This window comes from Boeremia exigua (genome assembly GCF_020726555.1).
Source record: "Boeremia exigua strain MPI-SDFR-AT-0100 chromosome Unknown C7974scaffold_4, whole genome shotgun sequence".
NCBI lineage: Eukaryota > Fungi > Ascomycota > Dothideomycetes > Pleosporales > Didymellaceae > Boeremia > Boeremia exigua.
In genome coordinates this window covers 342,775-364,197 of record NW_025763521.1, presented here as the reverse complement: position 1 = coordinate 364,197, position 21,423 = coordinate 342,775, and the positions used below count along the sequence as shown (strand labels likewise).

Genomic DNA, 21,423 nt, shown 5'->3' with positions numbered 1-21,423 from the left:
AGAAACAATTCATGTCTTTGTTCTCTTTCGATCAGGATCCCGTCCGGGTCGCTGTGCCGTAGATGTGAAGATGTCTGGTGAAGACAGGGGAAATTGCCAGGAGAGTATTCCAGCCTGCCTAGATTCGAGAGTACGAAGATCTAAACGAGATATGTAGACGCGCTCTTATTTAATTCTACAATCGCTCGTTCTATGATGTATATCGCACCAGAGACGTCTTTCACCGGTTGCTAATCAAAACCCCTTCTCCAGCCCCGCCACCTCCTCCATTGCAGCCTTAATCGCCGCCTTCACCGGTTCCGCGACAGGCACATATGGTTTCCGCGGCGCCAACTTCGCCTCCGGACTCTCAATCCCCGCCGCCACCGCACTGTACTGACTCACCGCATACTTCACACTCGCAATCCCCGCCTTCGCCGGGCTCTCCGCCAGCGCCGCCCGCCGGTGCAGCGCCAGCGCCTCCTTGTAATCGCCCGCGCGGTACAGATCATAGATGCGCACCACCGTCTTGGGGAACACGTTGCCGAACCCCGTAATGCAGCCCGAGGCCCCGCTCGCCAGCCCGCCGACCAGGAAATCCGCCTGCCCTGCAAACGTCGCGAAGGTGTCTGCAGGCAGCTCTGCCGACAGCCGCGTAATCTTCGCCACGCTGCCGCAGGTCAGCTTCACGCCGACGATGCGGCCCGGGTGTGCCTTCGCCAGGGCGGCAATTGTGATGCTGTCGAGATCGACGCCGTTCGCGACACCAGGGAAGTTGTAGATGACCAGCGGCAGCGGCGAAGTCTTGGCCACCTCGTCGTAGAAGCCGTAGACGACGTCCTTGGTCGTCGCGCCCGCGTAGTAGGCCGACGGCAGCAGGAGCCCGTAGTCTGCACCTGCCTTTTTGGCGTCGTCGATGTACTCCTGCACCTGGATCACGGAGAAGCCCGACACGCCGACCATGAGCGGGAAGTCTGGGCCGACGGCCTGGCGGGCGGCAACGGTCAGCGCGATGCGTTCGTCGCGGGTGAGCAGCAGGGCTTCGGCGTTGGAGCCGAGCACGACGAGGCCGGCCAGCCCTGTGGATTTCAGGTACGTGAAGTACTTCTTCTGCGCGGCCAGGTCGATGCGGCCGGTTTCGGGGTCGAAGAAGGTCACGGCGGGGACCCAGATGCCGGAAGCAGGGACATTTGGAGCCATTGTGTGTGGTGGATCGTCGCTCGGGGTGATAGTTGGGGTTGAGGGTGATGGTGGGGTTGCCTCGCGGGGTACTTAAGCTGCTGCTGATGTTTCTTGAATGTACCTCTGGTGGATAAGGTATCCGGGAAAACTGTCGTCTGACCTATTAGGCAGCTGGGCTGTTGCAAGACGTTCAATTCTTGGAGATGAGCTGCATTGAAGTACTGCATTGAAGTATGAGTGCTGCATGCCGCGTCGGCTTCTATTCCGAGTTCGCCTTCAGTAGCCGTCCGCGAAGCTGCTCGCCATTCCGCGGGGATTCCGATTTCGGACACGCGACATGACTGATCCGTTGACGGGAGTGTAATTCGTCGTTGGGAGGCTACTAAAGAAAGGGAAACTGTTGACACTGAGGTGAGGATTGATCGAAGGGGGGGTGGAAGAGATGGACTGAGAGGAACGACGCCATGACGATGTGGCCGTCAGTCTGTGCGCTCGATGAATAGCCACCTCCTTGCCACGACCATAACTAATCAAAATCCTTGAAGATAGTTCACGGTTCACAATAGACCATTTCTGACAGGCTTGGTAAGACTTTAACAAGCAACAGCAGCAATCTCTGCAATTCTCCTTCATCGTCTATCCAGACCCCTGACGTACTAAGCAAAAGACTACTTCTCGTCTCTATCGTAGTACTGGAGTGAATATAGGGGGCTGACACGCCTGCCCGTGGCATTCCAAACAAGTTGGAGATCCTGCCTACAGCTCCTTCAGCTTCTGCTTGACTCCTCGCTCAACCGGCAATACCGTCCCATTGAATGCCGCCATTGTGAGGCCATATCGCGAGCGAATCCGCGGTTCCCAATTCTCCGAGAATCGCTCCTCCACCAGCATAGGTCTGAGATCATCCACACGGCCACCAAAGATGGTGAGCATCGTCGAAGAACTGCCATCCGTGTTAGCATCGAGCCCAACCACTCACAGCAAACTTACTTCGCGCTCCCAAACATGTTGTGGAAGCGACTTTCCGAGTAGTTTGGATTCTCTGCCCTCGCCTCGCTCCTTCTCTTCGCCAACTGCTTGCTCAGGTCGTCTTTCGTCAGGATTGGCTCCCCCTTCTCCCCCTTCCCGGTTGCAACAGCCAGTAATTCCTCGACAAGCGGTAGATCCGGCTTCCCCTGATCAGGCACTTGCGCTGCGTCTCTTCTTGTGAGACTCGCGTCGTGCTCAATAGCGTTGTGTTTGCTCAGCTCTTCGAGATCGAACTTGCCGGTCCAGTACGAGCGGCCGAGGAAATCAGCAGAGAACTTGGGCACGAAGAAGCAGAACGATGGCGCAAAGTTGAAGGTCTGTCGTACAGTGGTGTTCAGGTCGCGGAAGGTGATGTTCTTGCCGTCGTGGGGGAGAATGCCATGGTTGGCCCTGGGATTGGTCAGCTTTCAGCCGCCTCCAAGATATGCTAGAAGTACATTGCGTTGAGCATGGGGCACGCGGATCGAGAGTCACCCTCGCGTGGTGCTGTATATTCCGGCCATGACCCTGCGTGACCGGGTATACCTGCAGCAATGACGCCGTTGGGCGGATGGGCTGGAAGGATGAGATTAGCCAGGAAGATGCCAAAGTCCCATGTCATGACAGACAGGTCGATGAACGGTTTGGTGAGTTTCTGCGTCAACCCCATTGTTTCTTCTTAGTTGCGGTTGGGAGCGAGAAGGGAGAGCTTATGTCTTGGGCACTCATAGCTCGGGACCGCCGTAGTTAAAGGCCAACCCGAACTGCACTTACTATGCACCAAGAGCCACGAAGCTGCTTCTTTTGGCATTCGCTAGTGCTCTGATCAACGCAAGTTCAGCTCCCAATGCGCTGTTGCTGCATGTCGGGCGATCGGCAGCTCGCTATTGGTCAGTGGTGCGTTCTGCATGCGGTCTCTCCACTTGATGCTGTACATGATCTGCGACGGCGTAACCCATGGGATGCAGTGTGACCTTCACATGGAATCGTTGAGTAATGGCATATATTCCATTGGTGTTTATTAGCACCTGCAAAATGCAAAGAGAGTAGATGGTGGAGCATGACACTGCCCGTGATTGATTCCAGTGACTGGTAAGCTGACGTTCGAGCACTCAGCGATATGATTTTCAGAATTGCGTTGTCTGTGGTTTCTTAAAGCAAATCCCCAGCAACCGACCAACGTCCCTCTGCTCTTCCAGCCTGACACACCAAAAGTATGACCGCGAACTGCATGTACGTACTTCGACTCTGAGTAGACCGTGTCACGTATCTGGAATTGAGGTGACACTCTGTAGATGCTCTGGGTTGGAGCAGGCTGTGACGTCATTCTCTTGAGCAGGTGTAGTTCCGACACGAATAGCCAGTAGGAGGTCGGGTCTTGTACGCAGCCGCTGGCTACTGCAGCCGAATCCTGTCGCACTGTACGACAGAAGTGCAGGTTGCTGAACGCTCACGACATGCCTTTTGGTGGGAAACTCGACACCTTCTTGTGGCCTTCCGTGGAGATCCTTGCGAATTTCAGCGTCGCAAGACTGGCCCATTTACCATCCCACTGCTTTAACCTTTTCAGAACGTCCTCATCCTCAAGGTCCGGCACCCAGAATCCAGCGGCGTACTCGTCCTGTTCGGTTGCCCTGGCTTGCTCCAAAAGGGTTTGGCGGGTGTTTGGCGGTCTTCCTGTACGGCGCTCTGCTTTCAATTTGGCAAGCTCCTCATCATCACGGCCCACGTAGTCCTCGATCACGGCCTGGAGTTCCTTGACGCTGAGGGGCGCGGTGTGCTCCGCTGTGTATGATTGGAAAGCCTTTACTCTGTTCACTGCAAACCGATGTCAGAAGGGAAAACAAATCTTCTGCTCGCACATACAGTAGTGTCTGTTCTCTTTTTCTCTCAACTTCGTCAGACGATTGAGCTTGTCGTCGCGAGCATGTGCACGCTGCATGCGTTTTGTGTCCCGGCTGCCCTCGTGCAAGTTTGGGTTTTTGCCCTTCTTCTTGGCAATCTGCTTCTGTACTTTGCTGAACCTATCGCTGACCATGATGACCGGTTTTCTTGTTATGTTGTCGTCTGCTCGGCCTGAACTTTTTCGAAAATCGTCGACGACAGGGTCTAGGAAGGCGCTACTGGACGGGCGCTAACTATGATCTCGCTAGTGCAGGCGCGTATGTGGATCCCTTTTACGACGCGACAAGTGCTCCACACCTCGAGAACATCTGCTTGTCACAGGCCGCAAGGCTGCCCTCACTTAGGTCGATCTCTTACTAACCAGGGCCCTCTTCAGACGTCACAGAAGAACCCGAGCTGCCCATGCTGTGATAGCAGAAAAGTCAAAGCCCTTGTTAGGCTTGACGCGTGAGGGGCAAATCAGCAAAGATGGGTATCTCTGGTATGTACGCAATCGGGCATGTACAAGCACGAGCTGACATCAGCAGGACTCCTGCCATTGCTCAAGTCCATCCACAAGCCATGCAACCTCAAGAAGTTCGCGGGCCAGACCATTGGCGTAGACGCCTATGGCTGGCTGCATCGGGGAACGGCTGCGTGTGCCATTGATCTGGCCCTGGATAAGCCGACTACCAAGTATGTTGCGCAGCTCTCCAATGCGACCATCAGCTTACCCGGCCAGGCACATAGACTTTTGCATGCACCGGGTCCGTATGCTGATACACTTTGGCGTTACACCGTACCTCGTTTTCGACGGAGACAACTTGCCCAGCAAAGCCGGAACCGAAAAAGACAGACGAGAGAGGAGAAAGGAGGGCAAGCGTCTTGGACTAGAGCTACTCAAGGTTGGCAAGACATCACAAGCGCAGCTCGAGTTGCAGAAGGCTGTTGACGTCACACCGGAGATGGCCCGGGCGTTCATCGAAGAGCTGAAGGCCATCAATGTTCAGTACATCGTCGCGCCCTACGAGGCAGACTCGCAGATGGTCTACCTGGAGCGCAAGGGTATTGTAGATGGGATTTTGTCCGAAGACTCAGATCTCTTGGTGTTCGGCGCGAAATGTCTGATAACCAAGCTGGACAAGTACGGAGATTGCGTCGAGATCAACCGCAATCACTTCACAGCTTGCAGGGAGATTAGCTTGGTGGGCTGGTCGGATGCAGACTTCAGGCGGATGGCGATTCTCAGCGGGTGCGACTACCTGCCTGGCATTGGAGGCCTAGGCTTGAAGACGGCTTATCGCATGCTTCGAAAACACAAGACTGTGGAACGGCTGGTCAAGGCTGCGCAGTTTGATGGCAAGCTGAAGGTACCCGCCGGGTTCATGGCGGACTTTGATCAGGCTGAGAAGACATTCCTGTACCAGTGGGTGTTCTGTCCGGTCGAGAACCGCCTCGTTAACTTGACACCTCTCGTCGATGGTGTTGATGTTGCCGATATGCCATACTTAGGCGAAGAGGTATTGGCGCACCTTGCAGCTGGTGTAGCAAGGGGCGACTTGTATCCGCGTACCAAGCTACCTATGGCTGTTGCGGCGAAGTCGACTCCCCGGAGCAAGGTGTTTGGAGCATCCCGAAGGACGTCGACAAACATACAGACTCCAGATCTGAAGGGCACCAAGTCGATCGACTCTTTTTTCAAGGCGAAGCGCACGCCATTGGCCGAGCTCGATCCGAATATCTTCACGCCATCGCCGAGTCAGCAAGTCCTGATGGAACAGCAAAGAAACAATACCGGCTGGGTCGCAGTGCCAGTACCTCGATCGCAGTCTTCACGATTGTCCCTTCCCAGCACCGCTCCCCAGCCTGCGAGACGCATCACCTCGGACCCTACAGGACGCAGGCGATCTGCGCCACCATCTAAAAGGCAACGCTTGTGTTCTGACTCGTTGCCGGGCACTCCTTCGGCCAGCGGAGAGGGTGTTGTTCGGAGTCAGTTCTTTGCCTCGACCATGCCTGAGCCAAGCCCCTCGATTCGCCCAACTAAGAAGGGGAGACGCAGGACGGAGGGTGGATTTGAACTGTACTCTGACGACTCCCTTGGCGAGGCTATGGCTGAAGCGGCGGACCTAGAAGAATCTGCCTCCCAGGCGAAGAAGAAGCTGAGAATTTTCGGCGACACACAGAGCGACACGCAGTCAACTGCCACCACCAGAACGTCAGCAACTGAGTCGCAAGATTCCGGAATTCTCACTCCCGCGTCGTCGTTTGGGACTCCAGAACCGGAGAGCATCTCCAGCGCCACGATCTCGCAGGAGCTCCGGGCCAAGTTCACCTACAAGGGCCCTGAGTCGAGTTTCACAAGCACAGCGGCAAGTAGGTCGGTCAGGCGAAAGACACACACGCGTCCAACTCTGCCGCTGGAGTTCTCTACAAGCACACGAAATGCCGAAGTCGACTGTGTCGTGCCCGGCACACCGCCCCCTGTCGACCAGCCTGACCTCGAAGACTCGGCATGGGCTGCTCTCGATTCTGAGATAGTAGTACCCGCGTCATCGCCACCATTTACACCTGCGAAAAGACGGCGCTCGTCTTTGAAAGGCAGCGAAGATCTTATTATACATGAAAGCGACGGTGACGACGTCTGCTCGCCCCGCAAGCCCTTGTTCAACCTCAACCGCTTTGCATTCTCAGGTTGATCTTGCGTTTTGGTACTGCGTTGAGCGAGTTCTGCGTTATGTTGATGGTCACGCCTTCACGATTGGGAAGATTTCATTCTATTGACATGTCTCCGTATTGGTATAGCACAGCATAGTATAGCGGCGCATATTCTAGCTCAATACCCAGCCTTTTCATTTAAAACGATGTCTGACATTGGTCATGCTGCCAGAGCGATTCGAGGCTTTGTTGTTAGGGATTAGCATTGAGTTCGTTAATGATATGTGCTGTTGAAAGCATCTCGACTTCCAGCATTCCTCTACCCTCCCTCATTCGACTCCGGCGCATCAGTCAGCGGAACGTACTGCACGCCATACAACCTCTTCTGCTCCACGGTGCCATCCTCCTTCTTATCAACAACCCAGATGTGCTGCCGCCCGCCGTCCGCCACAGGCACGAATAAACGCCCCGGCGCCTTCAGCTGCTGTGTCAGCTCCTGGTGATGCTCGGCCGCCGCAGCCCCGACATGAATCGCATCATACGGAGCGCCCTCTGGCCAGCCTTTACGCCCATCGCCCGTGACAAACTTCACCTGCCCCTCGTCCAGCATCCTACGGCCGTCTTCCGACTTCGCCATATTGGCGCGCGCCATATCAACCAGCGGCTGTATATGATCGATGCCGATGACAGACCCGCTTGGACCGACCAGCGTCGCCAGCACCGCCGTCAGATAGCCCGAGCCACACCCGATATCGAGGACAGCGGCGCCCGGCGGCAGGCGCTCGAGCAGGGACTCGCAGGCGTTGGCGTGCATGTGCGGGGCGGAGATTGTGGCGCTGTAGCCTATGGGCTGCGGGCGGTCGTCGTAGGGATTGCGCGGGGCGTAGTGTGCGCGGTCGATCTGGGAGTGTTAGGGTAGCAGGAGAGGGGATGGACACGGAGGCGCGTCGTGGGGAGTACCTGCAGCATGGCAGCTTTGACCCGGGGAGTTTCGATGAGGCCGTTTGTTTCGAGGTTGGCGATTAGGGAGGCATTAGTCGAACCAGACGAGCGCCAGGCCATGGTGAGGGAGCGAAGGAGGTGTGGTTTTGGAGCTGAACGGGAGACAAGCGGTCGGCGGAGGAGAGCGAGGGGAGACAGCTTGAGGCTATGCAGGATGGGCAGGATACAAGATGTTGACTGCATGCAGATGCTACACAAATATACAGAGCAGGAGGGACAGGAATAGGAACGACATAAACTACGGCGTCTTATATGCAATCACGAGCTTGACAATGAGGGGTGCATGAGCTGCGAACGTCACCAGTGGTGCCAAATCCGGGGCTTATCGATAAGGAAGTCACCTCAATCGGCCGAAGTAAGTCCGGACCCGCAGTAACTTTTCTAAAAGTCGGGCGCAGATTTCCGCAACACAACTCCGCAGCACCGCACGAACACAACAATGGCGCCGCCCGCTTCGAAACGCAGAAAGCTCGAGCAGTCCGACGACGAGAGCGAGGGCAGCTTTGCTGGTTTTGACGAGGTTGAAGGCACTGCATCAGATGTCGAAGAGGCTGAAGACAGCGATGCTTCGATGGGAGCACCAGCCAGCGAGGAGGAGAGTGATGATGAAGATTTAGAAGAAAGCGTTGCGCAGAAGAACAAGAAGACCGCCCCAGCTGCACCCGCTCCCGCACAGAAAACATCGAAGAGACCAGCGGCGACACTCCAGGATGGCATCTACACGTCCGAGTCGTTCAAGTCGAACATGTTCAAGCTGCAGGTCGACGAGCTTCTGGAGCAGGTCAAGCCGAAGTACGGAAAGAAGGAGGCACCGGCTGAGAATGCTATGCGTACGTTAAAGGACATCATCGAGTCGATACCGAATCGAGATGCTCTGTCAGTACGTCACCACCTCGTCCTCCCTGTGCTTTGCTAACATTTCTAGATCTCGGACGCTGAGAAAGCCCTCAAATCCGCCGGCATCGCCATTCCATTCCCTAGCCCTCGTCCACCGAAAGACGCAAAGTACAAGCTCTCGTTCGAGCGACCGTCAAGCATCAACGCAACCGGCAGCTACCCCCTCAAGACGGCGACCAAGTCAGACGACGGCATTGCGATTGACCTCGTAGTCACCATGCCGAAGTCGCTGTTCCAGGACAAGGACTATCTCAATCACCGATACTTCTACAAGCGCGCGTACTACCTGGCTTGCCTCGCTGCCGGCATCAAGGGAGCGAAGAAGCACAAGTTCGAGCTGTCGTTTGAGAGCAGGCACGGCAACCACCTCCAGCCCATCATCGTGGTGCGGCCGAGTGGAAAGGGCGACGCAGATGACTTCACAAGCTCGAAGGCGATCATCAACATAATTCCTGCCTTGCCTGAAAATGTGTTCGCGCAGAACAAGCTGCTACCGAATTCGAATGCGGTGAGGCCGAAAAGCGAGGACGAGGAGACTGATAAGACGCTGCCGCCAACACCGTTCTACAACAGCACGGTCCAGTCAGACGCGAACGTCACTGCGTACCTCAAACTTCTCTACGCGACCGCCACCAAAGCCGATGCTTTCAAGGATGCTTGTGTTCTCGGTCGCATCTGGCTGAAGCAGCGAGGCTTTGGAAGCCAGGTCCGAAAGGGCGGTTTTGGCAACTTCGAATGGGCGGCTCTGGTAGCTCTCCTGCTGCAGCCGAACCAAACGACTGGTGCGCAACCATTGTCCCCTGGTTACAGCAGCTATCAGATGTTCAAGGCTACGCTTCAGTTCCTTGCTCGTCATGATTTGAGCAAGAAGGCGGTGGTCCTGCAAGCGCACAACATCGTCATTCCTAAGGGCGACACCACGCCGGTTTTCTTCGACGGTCCTCGTGGTCAGAACATTCTGTTCAGAATGACGCAGTGGTCGTATGCGGCCCTCCGTCAAGAGGCGCAGGCGACCGTGGACATGCTGAGCGACACCGTTTTCGACCAATTCGACTCGACCTTCATCCTGAAGACAGAGCTCCTGCAGCTCAAGTACGACGCTACCCTCGAGATTCCCCTGTCAGCACTTGGCCTTGATTCGGCGAGCGATGAGTACGACCAGCAGCTCAGCTCAGCTTGCCGCAAGCTCTACGACACATTGAAGCACGCGCTCACCGACCGGGTTACATCGATATCCTTCACGATGCCACGAGATGAAGCCTGGCCCATCACTGCACGACGGCCCCACGAGAAGCAGCGTAAGAGCATTCTTGTCAACTTTGTGACGGACCCAGCGAATGCGAACCGAACGGTGGACCACGGGCCGGCAGCAGAGAACAAGCAGGAGGCAGCAGTCTTCCGCAAGTTTTGGGGCGAGAAGTCCGAGCTCAGACGCTTCAAAGATGGAAGCATCACCGAGAGCATTGTCTGGTCTGTCAAAGATGCGTCTTCCGTGCTCGAGCAGATCGTGCGCTACGTCCTCCAGCATCACAAGATTGTGCAGACTGTGGATGCGCTTAAATTCACCGGCGATGCTTTTGCTCACCTCGTCAACGCTGGACGCATTCAAGGTGCTTCAGGCGTGGCCCCGTTCTTGCCTATCATGAATGCTTTCGCTACAATGGAGAAGGACATCCGCGCCCTGGAAGACCTGCCGCTGCAGCTTCGTTCGATCAGAGCTGCAGACGAGCAACTGCGCTACGCGTCTGTAGAGCCCCCGACCGCTGGACATGCGCCTGCATCGGTGGTCCTCCAGTTTGAGGGCTCTGGACGCTGGCCGGACGACCTGTGCGCTATCCAAAGGACCAAGATCGCTTTCTTGCTCCGCATCGCAGACGTCCTGACTGAGTCAGAATCAGAGTATGTCTCGCGAGTTGGTCTTGAAAACCCATCACAGCCAGCACAGAACCAAGCCTTCTTGGATGTCACGTCAGCTGCGGGCTACGCGTTCCGAATCCGCATCTACCACGACCGCGAGGTGACCCTGTTCGAGCGCCAACTCAAGGACAAGACGCTCGATGCGCCTTCTCGCGAATCCGCAGCTGCATCGCTCGCTCTGTATAAGCGCGAATTTGTGCAGTCCCCTCTCCACTCTCAAGTCCTGCAGACACTCTGCACCCGCTTCCCAGCCCTGTCGCCCTCTATCCGCCTCACAAAGCGCTGGTTCGCGTCCCACCTCCTCTCACCGCACTTCTCCCCCGAGCTCATCGAACTCCTCGTTATCCGCACATTCCTGCAACCCTACCCCTGGCCCGTGCCCTCTACCTCAACCACCGGCTTCCTGCGTACCCTCGCCTGGCTGGGCCGCTGGGACTGGCGCCACGAGCCGCTCATCGTCGACTTCAGCTCCACCTTCTCCGCCAACCCGGCCGACCTGGAAGACGCAAGCCAGCAGAAGGGCATGAAAGCCAGCGACCTCGAGCGCCTGCAGACCCGCTTCGAGGCCTGGCGCCGCATCGACCCGGCCATGAACCGCGTCGTGCTCTTCGCGGCCACCAACCTCGACGAAGAGGGCACGACATGGACCGACAAAGCGTCACCCGAGAAAGTCGTCGCCGGCCGCCTGACTGCGCTCGCAAAAGCCGCCGCGCTCGCCCTCCGCACAGACGAATCCCGCCTCCTCGCCCAAATCAACAGCACCGCAGACCCCGCGCCTGCGCTCTCCCCCGAATCCCTCTTCACCCCCACCACCTCCGAATACGACATCGCCATCACCATTTCCCCGAAACACACCTCGCACACCCGCAAATCCACCTCTTCGCAGCAGTTCAAGAACCTCGCCCTCCAACACGCCGCGACGCCTACCCCCGCCGCGCCCCCGCTCCCCCTGCTCTTCGCACAGGACCTGCGCGCTATCTACGGCGACGCGGTGCTCTGGTTCTGGGACCCTGCGTCGCTGGACCGTGTGCTGGGGCTGTGGAATCCTGTGGTTACGGGACAGCGCGGGTGGAAGGTCAGGGTGGGGTGGAATAGTGTGCCTGTGAAGGTGAAGGTTGGAGAGGGCGAGAAGGGAGTTGAAGTTAGGGTCAACCGGGAGGCGGTTATTAATGAGATCAAGCGTTTAGGAGGAGAATTGGTTTCAAAGATCGAGGTTAAGAGTTCGTAGTGTTGGATGATACCATAGACAGACCTACAAGATACTTGGACATGTTCATTGCATTCGTCGAACATGACTGAAATACACATCACTCATCTCATCGCTCGCTGCTCTGCGTCTCTCCTACCCCAATCCGTCTCCCCCTCTCCAGCACCCCCGCTCTCACCCGCTCCACGACCTCACTTCCCAGCCACCTCAACCGTCCACCCTTCTTGCTCTCGCGTTCCGCCCACTCGAACACACCGCGCAGCACCCTCAGCTCATCCACGTCCCAGCTCTGCGCCAGTCGACCAAGCACAAGTCTGGCCTCGACGACGGTGCTCCTGGGATCGAGCAGGGTCTTGGAGTGCGGATCGATGGGTAGCACAAGTGTGGCGTCGGAGGTGCCAACAAGCGCGGCGACAGCAGGCAGACTGAAGACCCAGTGGAATAGGAGGTGTGAGGTGCGGCTGCTCTGCGCGTCGTTGAGGGCGACAAGAGTGGCAGAGAAGGCCGTCGCGTACGTGTCTCTGGCGCTGCGGCGGCGGACATGGAGGGTTTGATTGCGTTGGAAGGCGCGGATGTGGGTTTTGTTGTTTGCGAAGTCGAGGGTTGTGGGCCAGTAGTTCACGTCTGTGGTTTCGATGCGGCTGACTTCGTCAACTTCGGGGAGCAGACAGGGCGCGACAAGTTTCTTTGGCGGCTGGGCGTCGTGTTTGAAGTGCACTGTGATGGGCATACTGATTGCGCGTCCCGTGTCGACGTCGCGCACCACCAGACATCGCGATTCGGCGGCCAGCACCCAGAAGTGGCGGAATGCCTGCAAATGTGCCCGACTATCCTGGACGTCTGACGGGAAGAGCGGGTAGAATGCGCAGATCAGACTTGCAATAGCCTTGTTGCTTCTACTGAAGGTCTGTGTGCCGCCCGCGATGAACAGTGCACCAAAGGCCATGTGGGCCGCGAGGTGACTGCCATATGGTATGTCAGGCCCAATACGACCGTGGAGGGCACGCAGACGGCGGAAGATCTCGAGGTCACCTGTGCCAGCCATGACGGTGGCGGCGGAGAGGGCGATGAGGTCCTGGCAGTTGCGGACCGTATTTCGAGCGAGACGAGAATCGTAGCGAATGGACGTGAGTCTGGCGATGCGCATGAACTGGTCGAGATACTTGATGAGGAAGTCTCGGACTTGGACGTCGCCTGTGCCTGCGTGCTTCAGGGAAATACTCCAGAGCAGCCCTGCAACGATGTTGTAAAAGGGCATTTGCTCGCTACGTAGCTTGTTGATGCCTGTGAGGTCAAAATCCCCGCGGTAGTCCACTGGTAGATTCTTGATAATCCACTCCTCGCTTGCTTCGATGTCGTCCCACATGATGATGTGCTTCGCCAGAGTGCGGAGAAGGAAGATGTCTGGTCGGACATAGTCGAATTGTGGCTGCGTGTCGGGTATGTCGATTTTGCTGGCAACCATGCGGTCATGCGTTTTCATGTAGATCAACGCAACTGCGATGACCGCTCCCGCCGTTGCCTGGTCGAGGATGTGCACGACGTTGACCGACTTTGGCGCCACAGCAACAGTCATCAAGCGCTGCACAATCTCCATATCACGAAGACCGCCCAGATCCCTGCCCTTACCGAGGTTGATAAATCCAAGGGCAAATCCAGCGGCCAGCCTGTAAGCCTCGTCGCGGAGAGAGTCTGGAGGTTCTGACGGATCTGGGACTTCGACGTGCTCAATCTCCGACAGCATGACCTCGCTCATTCGTCGGTGCTGTGTGTTGTAGTATAGCAGACCAATGCCCATTAGGCCGGTCGTCTGCGTGTATGGAGACAGATTCAGCTCTGCTGCTCCTGCTGGCAACATCCTGGTCACGTGAACAGATAGCAAGCGTGTGACAAGCGTGTCCATAGTTCCCATGAAGGAGGCTGAGAGGCCCAGCAGGAGACCCACTGAAGTCATGGTGTGTTTCGGTGTCAGATATCTGAAAGACAGCCACTTGGCGATTGTGCGTAAGTGGCCATTCAGACCCAGCCCGAGCAGAAGGCCTGCATGTTTGTTGGTCAGCTCGGCAGGCTTGTTGTACATGATCCAAGAGGTATCAATGCCCTGCGCGTCTCGAGAGATGCTCAGACCAGCAGCAACACCAGCGTTGAAGAAAGCCCAGAAGTACTTCTCTTCTGAGTAATTCTGTCGTTCAGCAGTGACGACATTGCCCATTGGTTTCATCAAGCACGATGTAGAGAAGCCGTAGAGTGGATACTTCTCGGTAAGCAGGGGCTTCTTGCTGCCAAACTTGATCATGGAGCTACCGACTGGCAGCGAGAAGGTGCGAATCATGACCCACTGCATCATGATCTTCTGTCCTTCCAAAATCGCAGCTTCGTCAGATCTACTGTCGGCGCGATACTCCGCAACAGTCTGCCTCAACGGTTCGAGCAGTGTGTGGACCTCCATGAATCGCCTGTCTTCGCGGAAGATGAGCCTGGTGATGTAGTGGCGATCGACCTCAGCGGTAGACTGTATCGGCTCCGGACGCTCAACGCTCTGACAGATTGTATGGACATCACGCGGTGCTGCAGTGGCATAGAGCGGATTCAGGTTGACATCGTGAACGAAGCCATCGCTCGAAGTCGAGGTCAAATCAAGATCCTCACGTTGCACGAGTTGCAGCAGAGAACTCGACCAGGTAGTGGGCGGATTGGCTTGACAGCTGGTGATCGCTTCCATCAGGGGCGCCTTTGCGGCTTCAGGCAGAGTAGCGATGACATCTGTGCTGATCCCGCAAGTCCGGATGAGCTCTACAACCTTCCTTGGGCTGGACGACGGGTCAATATCGCGAAAGAATGCGTGCAAGGCCATAGTCCTGGGAGTTACATCCGCGATGATCTCGTCGATGTTTATGGACGAATGAGGGGATGCTTTGGACTTTCTGATGAGCATTGCAAGTGTGGGAAACGGCGCATATCGTCGAGGGCCTACAACAGTGCTGAGCCAGTCCAGTACCGATGGCGGCGGTCCGTCTGATGGTCGCGCGTGTAGCCGTACCTTGGGGCCGAAAGCTGATTCATCATACGTCCAGTTGTCGCTCGAAGCGCCGGCCAGGTCGTAGAAACCGCCCTTCTTCCAATCCCAGCCGTCCCATCGTAGCCAATAGCCGAGCTGGGCAAGCACTGGGACAAGATTTCCGACCTGCAGCTTGCCAACATCTTGTGACAGTATGTTGAGTTTGCGCTCTTCACAGTGGAGATGCAGAGAGACCAGTATTTCGGAGAGCGTGGATAGACGCAGGTCTTGTTTCCCAGCTTGCCACTGCTTGTTTGCAGTCTCGCCCAGCGGTGTCTGACAGAATTGTCGCGCGAGATCTACGCAGTCTGTTATGAGCGTCTCTTTGGTCCTCAACTGTCCCGATATAGGTGCTGAATGGAGTCCCGATGTACGTCTCGAGGTCAAGGCTGCAGCTGGGTCAGAGTGCAGCGCCCATCCCCACGGCGGAGACGCCCAGCTTTTCGACTGTGAGAAAGAGTTCTGACGATCGCACATCAGTCGCCACGCTGAATTATCATCCTCTATCAGTTCATCCGGTCTCACCTGACTCGAAGGACGCCCTAAGCTGCGGCGCTGAGTCTTCACCCGGCTTTTTGGCTTCTTCGATTTGTCGTCCAGAAGAGGGACCGCGAGCGTGAAGATGGTAGCGACGAACGCCATCCAGTCGCTGTTCAGGATGCTCGCAGTGTCGTTCGGAAGAGTCTTGCGGATGTTCCACCATATCTGCAGGAGGAAATCGCCAGCGTAGTTGGGAAGAATCGTGGCCAGCACGTGAAACGACTCCCGGACAGAGTCATGGGCAGGTGCAAGTCCGAGTTCTATACGGTGTCTACGCTCGTCTGCATCAATGACTTCAAATTGACCAGCGCGTCCTGGCGACATGAGCTGTCGAAGAGGGTGTTTGGGAGTAATGGTCCTCTTGAAGCCTGCTGAGGCCCGCTGGTCATCTTCAAGAATGGCGTACGGATCAAAGAGCTTGAAAGGCCCCAGGTCGAGGTTCGCAGGTAAGTGAGTACCCCAGCCTGCAGTCAAAGACACGTAAGAGCTCGACTCGCTGGAGTTGAGTAGTGCAACTCTCTCTACATGACCAGACCGCACTTTGACAAGATCCGTAGCTTCATCGAGCAGCCTGGTACCTTTCAGCTTTGGCCAGCATGCATATCTATTGACATCGCTATTCGGTTGGAGGCGCAAGGTGGATGCTGGGACTCTCAGGCGTTTCCTGGTCACGACAATCTCGCATTCCAGTGGCGCCCTTATCGATGGATGCGAGATGTAGAGGTAAAGTTTCCGTTCATGCAGGGCCGCAGAGTTGAAGGGAGCGTTCACGGTCAGGACTTTTGGACGTTCACTCGCCTGTAAAGGTCAGCGTATATCAGCAGCCGCGGACTCATCTCCTACCTTTGTCGTTGCAGTCGGATCACTCAGCGCAAAAAGCCCAGGCTTGAGGTACTGCGTGGCTGGGATCTCTCCGACTGCCTCCATTACCAGCTCCTTCCGTAATCCAGCGCCTGGTTGGGCCTCACCATCAACTTCCGGCGGGGAGAACAGATTGTCGACTTCATCATATTCCTCCATAAGATCGTATTGGCTCTCTTCCATGGTGTCGTCAAATGTGTCGTCAATATCAGCTCCACCAAAACTCAGCCGAGAAGCAATACTGCCCGGCGTCGAAGCTCGGTTGCGAGACTGCGAGTAGCCGAAGCTTGTACGGTCAGTGCCTAACGAGCGCCGACTGCGTTGGCTTGCACTGAAGCTGCTAGTCACGCTCTGTCGGTGGGTTGCGAGGTCTTGAAACGCTGATTTGTCGAAAGTCGTTGACAACTCAGCCCGAGAGAGCAGCGAACTGACACGTCTGGATTCTGCCGGCAATCGATCTATATTGAAGTCAGGGTTTAACTGTGAAGCCAACGCATCGTCCACTGCTTGATCAGTCAACTTCCCCCTCGTCTGAGAGACATCTTTGAAAGACGGCACTGGTGGCTTGCTACGTGGACCTGTGCCGAAGCTGTCTCTCAATCTGTCGCCGCCTCGAACTGCAGGCGTGGTTGCACCCGTCCCTGTAGAGGTAGCACCGTGCGAGCTCCGTCGTCGAGACTTGGACAATGGCACAGGGGCGTGTTGTTTGCGAGAGGATGCAATGAACTTGGGCTCGCGGTAGGCTGCCCACCAGATGGTAAGTACATTGGTCTCATAGTTTGCCGTGACAATCAGCAGAAGGGGCTTGTCGCTACCGCTGCGATCAAACGTGACCTCATTCTGGGGCGAGACGTAGATGATCTCTTCAGCTTTATCGATGGCTTCGGTTCTACGATGGTCCTCGCCATTCTTCAAGAGCATGCTACTGCGCTCGCCACCTGTAAGCACGTTGACGACCAAGCCTAGCTCTGACAGAGGATTTGTGAATGAGTACAGCCGAGGAAGACCGTCCGTGTTAGAGGTTGCAGCAGACTTGAAGAGATCATCGAGAAACAGTGATGAGCCATTCTGATGAGGTTTGTTTGGGCGTGCTGTGGCTACGGAGGAATTGTTACGGCGGTGGGTCTGTGTGAAGCTTTGAGAAAGGGTCTGCGAAAGGAAGGACTGATTGTTGGTAAGGAAGGAGTTTGGTGGAGCCATAGGCACCTGCGGGCTGAGGGGTGCTTGAACGGGAGGCGCAATCTTCCTCTGGACCACAACTCCGCGCGCCGCTGGAAATGCTCTGTCGACCTCAAACGCAAGGTTCACGATATGTGTAGTCCCGGAGAGAAAGAAAACATGGGCCTGCGACCGGAGGAAGACAACCAGTGCCCGCGCCCTCGTCTCAACGCCGTTGGCACCCTCCGCTGCACTGCCGGACTCTGTAGCCGACTGCGTTTCCTGAGTAAGGAACCGGTCATGGCTGTGCTCTGGCCCCAGGCCCTCGGAGGGACCCTCAAGAGGAAACCATGTGAGCAGAGCCTGCGCGACCTCCTCCTTCTCGATCTCGAAATTGAAGACCTTGCGCACTATGCCGCCGCGCGACCATACGACATGGTGTTTTGTGGTGACTACCTCGTCGGTGGCACCCTCGGGGCTCTCGTCGGCGTAGGTGTCCCAGACATAGTCGCGCTCGGTGCAGTCTTCGTGGAGGATGGACTCGGCGACCAGATACTGCAGCGCAGCGGGCTTATGGACCCCGATGGAGCGAAGTGAGGCCATGCGGAGGCTCGCTTCGCGGCATGAGGGCGTGGCGCGAGAAGGGCGTGGCGGGGTGCTGTTGTTTGTTTGCGGTGCCGCGCTCGCGCCTTCCCCAGAAATTCGTTCTGACCTCCGCGGCTTCTCCGAGCTCTTCACCTGCACTCGACAACAAACACCAGCAGAGCTTCCGCCGAAGTGCAGATTATTTATTCTGTCACGTGAGAAGGCCTGTGTATTGTTACCTTGTTGCAGCGAGCTATAATTGAGCGCCGCACCATGCAGCCTGTCGCGACGACCAAGGGCAAGCTCACACAGCTCAGGTATGTATTTCCTCCCTCTGTGATCCGATCGCTGATCTTCGCAGGTACGAGCTCCCACAGCGCGTCCACGAAGCTACCATCTACCCCGTCAAAGCTCCCAATGGCTCCACCATCCTCCTCTACGCGCACGACACAGGTGTCAGCGTCGTCTGGAGGGGAGGCAGGCCGCTGAAGAAGGCTGCGCCGCCTCCCAAGCAGGCGCCAAAGCCACAGAACGTCAACGGAAGCAATGATGCAATAATGATCATCGACTCGGACGACGACGAGCCCGCGAAAGCCCCTGCGCAGGCCGTGCCCCAGGCCGAGTTCGAAGACGAAGAGGAGGAGCTTGACCCAGACCAGCCGTATCCGTCAGTCGTGCAGCAAGTCAGACTCTCCTTTAACACAGGAGTGCTGCACATTGCTGTGCCTCAAGTACCGACGGCCACTGCACTGCGACCTGCGGAGTCAATACCCGCGATATTTGGCAAGAAACTCGTCTTCACTGCTACCTGCACCGACTCGACCATTCGCATCGTCACCCTGCCGCTAAGTCCCCCACCAAACTCGGCTAAGGAAAGGCCAGTGAATGGAGGCTCGCAATTCGGCGAGGAGATTGTCAGATTCCACGGGCATCAAAGCATTGCGCGAGGTGTGACCATGACCTGGACGTCGAGAGGAGAGCCGAGCGCGAAGCACGAGTCCGACGATGAGATGGAAGTGGATGTGCAAGGCCCCGCTGGTGCAACACCAGGGCGGCGGCGCAGGACGCAGCAAAGCCGCTCACGAGCACCGACTGTGGCCGGATTCGACATTCTGGTCGCGACTCACTCGGCTGAAGTCGGGGGTCTGTTCAAGATCTGGCGCTTCGAACTGACTGAGACCTCGGTCAACGGCGCACACCCAATCGTGCCCTACAAGACAGTAACCCTACGCAAGCCTGCCTCGAGGATTGCGTTCAACACTGCACAGTATCCAAAGCGTCGCCACGCCCAGCTCCTCATCACTGATCTCACAGGCACCGCGCGCATCTACGACCCGTTCACGCCCGCCAGTCGCAAGCGCAGTGCAGGCGGCCAGACCGAGCCCGGTGCATTCATCACGACCTTCAAGTCTTCGTTCGAGAGCATGAAGAGCAACTCACTCACGCCTGCTATTCTCGCTACTCGCAAAGCAATCCTGGACGCGGCCTGGGTGTCTGATGGGCGGCATATCCTGGCACTCTTAGCGGACGGCGAGTGGGGCGTGTGGGATTGTGACAAGTCGGGGCCCAATCCTCCAACCGACCCTGCGTCCTTTTCCCTGCGCGGCTTCATAGGCACAGTCGACAAAGAAGCAAGTAATGGCCCCTCCAGTCCAAAGCGCGGCGGTCGGAACTCACTTGCGCCAATGACGCCCAACACGCGCCGCAGGAAGGAGGACCATCTCTTCCACGGCAGCGCGTCTGGCATCGCTGTGCCCACGCGTGGAGGTGTTTCTGTCGCCTCGTTGGTCTCGTCGAACGGCACTGTGTCTGAGGATTCGGTCGTTCTCTGGTACGGCTCGGAGGTGTACAGGATAGCAGACCTGACCAAGTTCTGGACTCGCAACGCCTCTGCATCTCGTGGACAGTCTCTGCCTGGACCGGGCGTCACGCAGATCTACGACATCCCACTGCTTGGCGAGTCCATCTCCTCGATCGTACAGTTCGACACGACCGCTGCGGCGACACGGATGGCCATCGGGCGAGACATTTTGATTGCAGCAGAACACCGCCTCATAATCTCCGCCAGCACGAACCAGCCTCAGGATCGGGACTTGTTCGCTCCAACGCCCGCAGAAGAGGAGGCCAGCAGAGTGGCTGATCAAGTACTGCTCACGCGTGGCGAGCTCGACATTGGCGGCATGGACAGGCTGCTCGAGGACCTGGAGGGCGGCGGCAAGGGGCCGAAGACGCTGACGATGGGCAACCCGAGGAAGGTGCTGTTCGCCTCGTCTGCTGCATGAGACAGGAGTGTTCACTGTAAGATTTAATGATATCCCATGCCGTTTCCTTGGTCTTATCTCTTCGTTGTTCTTTTTCTCAACACCTCGCGGCCACAGGTGGAGCTCAGCGACCAGACCCATTCCTGCTGCTCAGTATAGCCTCGCGAAAGATTGAAAGTGCTGCAGTCGCCGACGCCCTAGTATCCTGCGGGAGAAGACAGGGATCTGGATAGCTGTAGGACGTGCACGCTCCATCGTACGTTGCGGTCGTGTCTGAGCCACTCCTAAGGGATGTCAGGTGAGGACGACGTGACAGCGCGTGCGGCAGGCGGCACCTTCCGTGGAAACGCGAGAGTGTCGTCTGTTAGGAAGGCGTGCGACAAGACTGATGCAGTGATAGTTGTGAAGTTTGTGGCCACTATTTTCATGAAGTGACGTGAAGTGGATATCATTTAACATTCGAAGCGCTGTACTTGGCCATCTTATCCTACATGTTACAACACCAGACTAATGCTCCAATAATACACATGTTGTACAGTCCAAAGCGCCTACTTCCACCTAATCTTCATCTTCCACTCGTCGACCTTCGCCTGCCACCACGTCTTCAGCGGCGCACGCTCGATCTCAGCCATCAGCTCGGTGTAGTGCTCGGGTGCACTCGTGGGCTTGAACACGGCGTCGCTCAGCGGGTATTTCTTTGCGTATCTGTTTTCCAGCAGCGAGAACAGGGCGGTGATCTGTGCAGACTCCTGCGCTGGGCTGGGGTTGGCGTGTGTGGAGGCGGTGGTGGGTTTGACGTCGGCGGGCGAGGGGACGGGCGAGGTTTTGGCGGGCGTGCGGGCGGAGTCTGTGGGCGGGCTGAGGGGGGCGACGCCGTAGGGCAGCGCGCGGGCTTCAATGGCGCGTGTGAAGGGCAGGTTTGGGCGCAGGGCGTCGGTCGGCCAGAGGCGCAGAAGGCGCGTGTACTGCTTTGCTACCTGCGACTGTTAGCAATTATTTAAAACGTCGCGGCATACTGACTGTGCTCGCCATGGTGTGAGTGTGGTCGCCGTCACGGGCAAACAATTAAATCCACCAAAATATGATGATGTCTTTGCCGCGGACGACTTGCGCCGGGGTCTGCACTAGCGCGGCCGCATTGGTCATACGTGGTGGGTCCAGCTGCGCCACGATTGGGGAAGGGCCATGCGCCGGGATAGCCGTACCGTTCTCGTCCATTCGAAACC

General features: G+C 56.9%; 9 protein-coding genes across 9 annotated transcripts; 3 read left to right on the top strand and 6 right to left on the bottom strand.

Moving 5' to 3' along the window:
• Positions 1–78: 78 nt before the first annotated feature.
• C7974DRAFT_389646 (dihydrodipicolinate synthase 2) lies at positions 79–1,586 on the bottom strand. The gene has a single exon (XM_046141384.1). The coding sequence runs from the start codon at positions 1,177–1,179 to the stop codon at positions 235–237; it is 945 nt and encodes a 314-aa protein (XP_045998723.1). The 5' UTR covers positions 1,180–1,586; the 3' UTR covers positions 79–234.
• Positions 1,587–1,589: 3 nt separating this feature from the next.
• C7974DRAFT_450408 (Chloroperoxidase) lies at positions 1,590–2,839 on the bottom strand (the record flags this gene model as incomplete). Its single annotated transcript, XM_046145742.1, has 3 exons — positions 1,590–2,104; positions 2,152–2,580; positions 2,628–2,839. The coding sequence occupies 3 exons, from the start codon at positions 2,837–2,839 to the stop codon at positions 1,918–1,920; spliced, it is 828 nt and encodes a 275-aa protein (XP_045998722.1). The 3' UTR covers positions 1,590–1,917.
• A 780-nt stretch (positions 2,840–3,619) lies between these two features.
• Positions 3,620–4,207, bottom strand: C7974DRAFT_410976 (translation machinery-associated protein 16; the record flags this gene model as incomplete). The annotated part of the gene is made up of 2 exons (XM_046143517.1): positions 3,620–3,987; positions 4,036–4,207. 2 exons carry the CDS (start codon positions 4,205–4,207, stop codon positions 3,620–3,622), a joined length of 540 nt encoding a protein of 179 aa, XP_045998721.1.
• Positions 4,208–4,396: 189 nt separating this feature from the next.
• Positions 4,397–6,891, top strand: C7974DRAFT_142421 (exonuclease-like protein). The gene is made up of 3 exons (XM_046135622.1): positions 4,397–4,555; positions 4,602–4,749; positions 4,796–6,891. Exons 1-3 carry the CDS (start codon positions 4,543–4,545, stop codon positions 6,750–6,752), a joined length of 2,118 nt encoding a protein of 705 aa, XP_045998720.1. The 5' UTR covers positions 4,397–4,542; the 3' UTR covers positions 6,753–6,891.
• Positions 6,892–7,030: 139 nt separating this feature from the next.
• C7974DRAFT_307194 (protein-L-isoaspartate O-methyltransferase-like protein) lies at positions 7,031–7,773 on the bottom strand (the record flags this gene model as incomplete). The annotated part of the gene is made up of 2 exons (XM_046138117.1): positions 7,031–7,612; positions 7,672–7,773. 2 exons carry the CDS (start codon positions 7,771–7,773, stop codon positions 7,031–7,033), a joined length of 684 nt encoding a protein of 227 aa, XP_045998719.1.
• A 358-nt stretch (positions 7,774–8,131) lies between these two features.
• On the top strand, positions 8,132–11,847 carry C7974DRAFT_422508 (Nrap protein). Its single transcript, XM_046144337.1, has 2 exons — positions 8,132–8,593; positions 8,639–11,847. Exons 1-2 carry the CDS (start codon positions 8,153–8,155, stop codon positions 11,753–11,755), a joined length of 3,558 nt encoding a protein of 1,185 aa, XP_045998718.1. The 5' UTR covers positions 8,132–8,152; the 3' UTR covers positions 11,756–11,847.
• On the bottom strand, positions 11,800–18,041 carry C7974DRAFT_142363 (negative regulator of mitosis). The gene is made up of 2 exons (XM_046135621.1): positions 16,176–18,041; positions 11,800–16,130 (listed from the first exon to the last, which is right to left on the bottom strand). The coding sequence occupies exons 1-2, from the start codon at positions 17,952–17,954 to the stop codon at positions 11,844–11,846; spliced, it is 6,066 nt and encodes a 2,021-aa protein (XP_045998717.1). The 5' UTR covers positions 17,955–18,041; the 3' UTR covers positions 11,800–11,843.
• Positions 18,042–18,069: 28 nt separating this feature from the next.
• Positions 18,070–20,601, top strand: C7974DRAFT_389636 (uncharacterized protein). The gene is made up of 2 exons (XM_046141383.1): positions 18,070–18,253; positions 18,298–20,601. Exons 1-2 carry the CDS (start codon positions 18,210–18,212, stop codon positions 20,216–20,218), a joined length of 1,965 nt encoding a protein of 654 aa, XP_045998716.1. The 5' UTR covers positions 18,070–18,209; the 3' UTR covers positions 20,219–20,601.
• Positions 20,602–21,281, bottom strand: C7974DRAFT_389634 (uncharacterized protein). The gene is made up of 2 exons (XM_046141382.1): positions 21,218–21,281; positions 20,602–21,174 (listed from the first exon to the last, which is right to left on the bottom strand). The coding sequence occupies exons 1-2, from the start codon at positions 21,227–21,229 to the stop codon at positions 20,746–20,748; spliced, it is 441 nt and encodes a 146-aa protein (XP_045998715.1). The 5' UTR covers positions 21,230–21,281; the 3' UTR covers positions 20,602–20,745.
• Positions 21,282–21,423: the final 142 nt, after the last annotated feature.